A 7,010-nucleotide genomic window follows, 5' to 3' on the forward strand; every position below is an offset into this window, starting at 1 on the left:
CAACTTTAATAAAAATAATTAAAATAATTACAACTTTACAAAAAGAGAGAAGTTGCCGATCTTGCCCCTATACCCGGGGCAACTTCGTCAATTTCTCTCTTCTTGTAAAGTTGTAATTATTTTAATTATTTTTATTTCCAAACTGATTTTAACCAGTTCTATAGTAAGGTAACATTCCAATAGACAATATGCAAAGCTTTTTTTTCAGTTTACAGCAGTATTTATTACACAAAATTTAAGTAAAGCTTAACATGCCGATCTTGCCCCGATCTCCCCTATATTTAAATACATTACTTAAGAAATATAAACTTCAGTTGTTTTTGTTTAATTTTAATATTAGGTACGACTTAAGCTGTAGGTGTAGTAACTAACTAACTTAGGAAACTGATTTCCTTAGTCGTACCAATTTTAGTTTAATTAGTTTTGCTAACTTCATTTTAAAAGGTACAGGCGTTTCGAATTTTATCATAATAAATAAAAACTTCACAAAAGTTTTGTATAAAACAATTCTTATTTATTTAAAAGATTTTACAATTTATACTTAATTTTTCTTATGGGATACGACTTGAGCAACCCGTCCCTACTGTATACAGGTCTTATATAAATAATAACCGCACAAAGTAGTAACCACATCTCTCCATTACAGTTCGAAATAATAAACGCTCTTAAATAGTAACCATGGGGGTTGATGAAAACAGACAATGTCAAATTTATACATTCCATATATTACGGCAGAAATCATACTGAAAGTATTTATTTGCAAAGCTTAATAGAAAATAAAATATGTAAACTGTACAATATACAAGGTCTCGCCAACTTATAGGGTGCGATCGAGTGTCGTCAATTAAAAATCCAATTATCTACCTCACATCTCTATTCATCTATAATCGTTTAATAATCCACTTTAATAAAATTATGCTGCCAAACATAATTGTATTTATTCGTTGCATGGTAAGTAACAATTATCCCTGTTTGTTAAATACACTAAAACATAAACTAAACAAATATTTTTACCATAACAAAAAATAATTTCACTTCTTGACATCACACGAATAAAAATATTACTAAAATAATATAATCTACCAACAACCATCCACATAAAGACCAGTACTTTGTGTGGATTAGTTTCCATATTTATCTTATACACAGGTTCCAACCCTTAGGTAATAGCTAACAGTTCAAACAATTCTCCATGAAAAATATGCATTTAATATTTATATTAAAATTAAGAATATTTTTCGAGCCTTCTACAATCGACTTGTTGGTCACCATTAAAACATACAGTACATTTCATGTATATTTTGATCATCAACTTTCTTATTACAAATTGACCTAAATAAAAACTAACATTAATAAAAAAGTACCAGTTGCGTTTCCATTATAATTTGCTATAAAAATTCAACTTGCATATAAAAGTAGCCAGCATTTAGGGTAAAAGCGTTCGTCACTGTATAAGTGATATAAAATGGGCGTAAGAAGGCTTTAATGACGAGTGTGTAGTGTATGTATACTATATAAACTCCTAGATGTGAAACAGTGAGGAAAGAATGCATATAAAATGCAATTAAAGCTGGAGACCTTTTGCATAACAGCGGATTTCTGGAATGAAGAACTAAAGACATTAATGTTGTTACGAAGTAACATGGGAAAAACTAAATTTGTTATTAAATTTTTACTTTTGTTTTAAATAATATATAATAACTAGCTGCAAGGACCCGCTTTGCTGGGTTTTTATTTGTATGTAATATCGTTTTTTTTATATATAAATGACTGTAATCTAGAATCTAGCTGCAAGGACCCGCAAAAACCCGCCTGTAAATCTTGCATGCCGCTTTATATTAACACTTCCTTTGTTACTCAACACTTCCATTGTTAACATTTCCATTCTTAACACTTCCATTGTTACACATCTTTGAAGTCAACCACTTTCAAGCCTATATCTCCCGCACCCTTATAGCTATCGAGACGCAACCACCATAGTGCATGAATGGAGACTTGGGGCTACTATCACATACAAACACCATTCATGTGCGATGTGTAGTTTTGGCTAAAAAGTGAAATATAGGGGGACACACTTCCATTTATATATATATATAAATGGAAGTGTATATATATATATGTATAGATTATATTATCGTGTCAACTATTTCTGTTACTGCTCGTGTGTGTGTAGGGAACTGTGGAAGTGATGTCACGCTCGACAAGTTTCCCACCGGTCAGGGAAAATTTCCCTGTGTCAGTTGTCCCTACACCCTTGTCGTGTGTACGCGTGTTCGCGAGCTAACGACACCATTTTAGCATTTTTAATGTCACTTTCTCTCGTAGATAGAATGTATTATGGTGAATTAAAGTAACTCGATTTGTTAATATCGATGAGTGCCTGCTTATTCCTTAATTTTGTTGTTTTTAAACGAAGCAAATAGCCGGAAATAAAAAATCGTTCGTAACTTTTAAACGGTTGATCGTAAGTAATTTTTTTCAATGCCAGTCGATTCAGCATATCATATTACATCTAGATATGTCTATGTCTATTCGTTAATATTAAGTTTAAGACCTTTTTTCGCTGGATACCTTTTCCTTTACTCCAGTTAGGCCTATGAGGTAAACTACGATCTACACTTTACTTGGATTGATTCTTATTAAAATATCATAAATTAGTTGGCAATAAGTCTAAAATCATACGTATATATCACATAAAATAGTACAATTGAAAATAACCTACCGAAAGACATTTTTCACTGTCAAAAACAAGTTCCACGAAGTACGTACTGTACGTCTAAACTGTAACAGAAACGTCTCAGAATGAATCTGCACTTTATGGCGCTCCCTCCTGGTAAAAGACGTCAACGCCTAGAGAAAATTTTAACCAATAAGCCAACTTTTTTATGGGTTTCTTTAATTTACACCGATTTATTAAGTAATCTGCGCATTATATACAATTTAATAATAAATTATAAGTATATGCAGATCATATATAGTTCTATACCCGGTGATTCCCAAACTTTTTCGAGCTATCGCCCCTTAGTTCCGTAAACTTATAGTCAACGCTCTCTCCCTTTCCCATGTGTAAGAAAGGCTTGGAAATATTCTTAGAAAGACTTTTCTATATACTTTACATTGTTTTCCACATCTGGAAACCACTAAAGGAAGAAAATAAATGTCTTTTTCGATTTTTACAATTAATTTTTACTATTATTATTTGTTATTTAATATACTATTTAATGATTTTTGGAATTTGTTTAGATGAACATTTACCCGACGCGATGAGTGGCGAGCCAATTCTTTTAATTTTTAATATCTTGAAAGTTAATAATTAAAGTTGTTTTATGTTGTTCTAAAAATAGATTAAGTAAACGTGACAAAATGATACCAAACGTCTCGGAGAACAAAAGTATCGCCTTGTCCCGCCTATTCACTAGGTCTAATGCCATTTATTTTTAAAATTATAAAAGAAATTATAGTGTTCGTTTAATTCGTTACCTTTTATATAATTTGTGTAGAAATATAAATAAAGATTTGAACAAATATAAAAATTTGATTTTATTTTGTAAACTTCAAAAACGCATCTATAGTACATAGTTATATCATTACAGTAATTATTAAAAAAAACAAATTATATTTTGAAAAAATCATACTTAACATTATTTCACAGTTTTAGATAATATGCGCATTGTTGCACTTTTACTCGAAAGAACGTTTTTTTTTTTTATTGTGCTTTACATTTATTTTCTTTTTTAAGCCAAAAAGTTTGTCTAAATGTTATAAAACGATTTATTATTTTTCTTTTTACGTTGTGATATTCTTTAAAATAAATTTTCTGAATTTCAAAATTGGAATTTATATTTTCAATTCGGAATTCCTTACAGTTTTGTTTTTTCTTCAAAAGAACATTCTGCAAAGATCTGAATTTTATTTCTATACAGTATATAAAAGCAATCGATTTGTGCTTTTAGCAGCATAAATTAGAAAACTTTTCTTGTAACTACTCAAAGATACTAATTTTGTTACATTTGTAGCTATATAAATGGCATCTTTGGAGCATATAGGATTCAAAACATTCATTACATATTTTCTTATTCTCTCTTAGGTTCCATAATATATAGCCTGCAATATAACATAATACGTTATTTTCTGTATTAGATAGAGGTTAGTCCATATTCATTGCATCCCATTCTTCTATTTTAATATTTTTAATAAAATTAGCTCGTCCTTTCAATTTTCTAGTTCCATCAATTTCAGTTTTTCCCATTGATCATCGGGAAAATACACGTACCTTAATATCAGATTAGGTGTATCATTTCAGATATTAAGACAGCGCGTTTTGATTTAAACCAGGGGTGTCCAACCCGCGGCCCGCGGGCCGCATGCGGCCCAAGGCAAGTTCCAATGCGGCCCAATAAACGTGTAAACAAAACCGACAAATGTTTTAATTTTTACAGTAGATCCTCGATTATCCGACCCCCGATTAACCGACACCTCGNATGAAAAATGCGAACTAATGTAATGTCGTATGGTGAGTTTTTGTTCGTATCGTGGAGCAAAAATATGTTCGAATTTCATGTCGTATCCTGAAAATTTCGTATGCTGGGGCGTTTGTAACCTGAGGTACCACTGTATATATAACAATGGGAATGGCTGGGAATGTAAAATTAAGGTGGTTTAGAAATTCATTTAACTTATTGTTACAGAATATTTTGTCTTGTTTAGGAACATTTAAATAAAGCATTAAAAAGCATTAGAATTGTGTCAAATTTGACCCTCAGAGTTTTTTGCAGATATCTACGTTTTGAGATCTGAAAAAAATTCCATGTGTTTGTTATAATAATTAAATAAAATCTTTCTAGATTTTATTTAATTATTATAAAGAAGGTAAGATCAGAGTTTAAAGTGGTAAGTGTAATACTTAACCACAATATAACAATATTTTTACAATTTAAGTATGAGCCAGATCTTGAAGGGCTTTACTCTCAGCCATATGACTGTTGGACTGCAATTTGAAAAAATTATAGAAAATAGCTAAATTCGAGATGAAACAATCTAGATTTAGATGAGAAAAACAGATTATAAAGTGACAATCCTGACCAACGTGGTATAGACTTCAATGCTTTTACTTACAGTAAAATGGCAGTCAATAGTACCCATCATCGCCACCAAAAGTGCTGTATCTAAGGTCACAGCAACTTTAAGCTGTATATTCTAGTTCATTGGCTGGAAACACCCTTCTAAAAGCCCTGTAGATCTCAATCCTTTTTAGATATTCAATCACTGTAGGTATGCTGTTTGGTGTAGGAGGATTGCTTTATCTAGTTTACTTTTCAGTGTTTATCTAATGCATAAGCTAGATAAAGACTAAAAAGCAAGTGCTATGGAGGTGAGGTGTTTCTTAATGTTGTATTCATGTTCTCTGATTCTTGATTAGAGGCTTCTAACAGAAGCTTGTGTATATGCAAGGCTGCATTGTTGTCATTGATTGTTGACTGGGAGTATATAATGTTTGAGAGGGTTTTTGTCAGTACAGTAGAACGATCATTATCTGAATGTTGATCAACCGAAACGTCGATCAACTGAAAGTGCTCCAGTCAGACTGTGTTATGTTGAATCAAACATTTTTGATACTAGATTAACTTCTAAAGTATAATTTTTTCGTTTTTATATTTTTCAATATACAGTAGAACCTCGATTATCCGGACTAATTAGGGATGAAGGTAGTCCGGATAAGGAAAAATCCGGATAATTGAAACAAATATTTTAATTTGTCTTTTAATGATAATACAACACATTTTCTTTTCGATGACATATCGGTAATATTAAAAATAAATACTATATTTAAATCGTGATCAAATTTTCAAGAAACAAACGTGCGTATTGAATTTGGACTACTACTGACCAACGCTACCAGACTACCTATTGTTTAAAAGGCCCTCTGGTGGCGCAAGAAGACGGTGGCGCAAGAAGACGGATTTTATAAAATAAAAAGCAGTTGAAACTGCGTTTTTATGAATAAAAATTTGACAAACTATTTATCATTTTATGACGAGTAAAATTTTTTCGTCGCATTCGCGGCTTTTAATTAATGCATAAACCTTCGAGGCGCGAGGCCCTTCGGACCGCGAGGCATAGGCGGTGGCCTACGTCATCCATGCCTTACGCCGCCCTTGGTCATAGAAATGATGTAATTTGAATATAAATTATTTATAAATACGTAAGTCAAGTTATATTTTTATTATTACGTAAAATATATTTAAGAGTTTACGACCACTGTGCCGGGTGAGACGTCGTTGAAACAAAAAAAGTTATGCATTCCGTAACGTACATAAACAGTGTCGTAATTCGCCAAGTGAAAATCAGCAAATTTGTAAAATTCTTGTTTATTTTGAACAATCCGGATAATGGAGGTTCTACTGTATTTATTTTGTTTGTACAAAATAAAGAAATAATTTTCAACAATACAATAGCCATGATTATTATTATAAAAATTTTTGTTAGTCTTAACATTGATGAAAATTCAACACGAAGTGACAGGCAACAGAAAAAAATTTAAACATGGGATATACAGGTATACCTCGACTTACGTCGTTCCCGATTATACGTCGTTTGTCAAAAAAGTATACGGAAAAATAAAAATCAAGTTTAAGTCATTTTATTCGACTTTACGTCCGTCCGCCACAAATATTGAAGTCGTAATATCACTAGAAAAGCATTTAAAGCACATAAAATCATATTAAAATATATACATTTACAAGTATGTACTTCATTTACAGTACAGGACATGCATTCGTAAATTTAGATTACTTTTTTCTGTACTGTAAAATTTATTTGTTTGTAAGCTTAAAATAGATTCTTATTAGCCATATATTATTAAAAATGCATTAATAAATAAAATACAGAACTGGGAATAGTAATTTATGGTTTTTTCTAGTGACAAGTAGATTCGGAGACAAGTAAATTCGACTTACTTCGTTTTTCGACTTAAGTCGTTTTCCTGGAACCAATTACCGACGTAAGGCGAG

General features: G+C 31.3%; 1 protein-coding gene across 1 annotated transcript in view; it reads right to left on the reverse strand.

Moving 5' to 3' along the window:
- LOC111622899 (bleomycin hydrolase-like) overlaps positions 1-2,862 on the reverse strand; it is a 51,720-nt gene extending 48,858 nt beyond the window's left edge. Inside the window, exon 1 of the mRNA XM_023365358.1 lies at positions 2,723-2,862. Within this exon, the coding sequence (XP_023221126.1) occupies positions 2,723-2,732 (10 nt within the window). The 5' untranslated portion in view covers positions 2,733-2,862. The remainder of the gene's footprint in view (positions 1-2,722) is intronic.
- Positions 2,863-7,010: the final 4,148 nt, after the last annotated feature.

The sequence above is a fragment of the Centruroides sculpturatus genome, unplaced genomic scaffold (assembly GCF_000671375.1).
Source record: "Centruroides sculpturatus isolate CEXI.00-Female unplaced genomic scaffold, Cexi_2.0 scaffold229, whole genome shotgun sequence".
Classification (NCBI taxonomy): Eukaryota; Metazoa; Arthropoda; class Arachnida; order Scorpiones; family Buthidae; genus Centruroides; species Centruroides sculpturatus.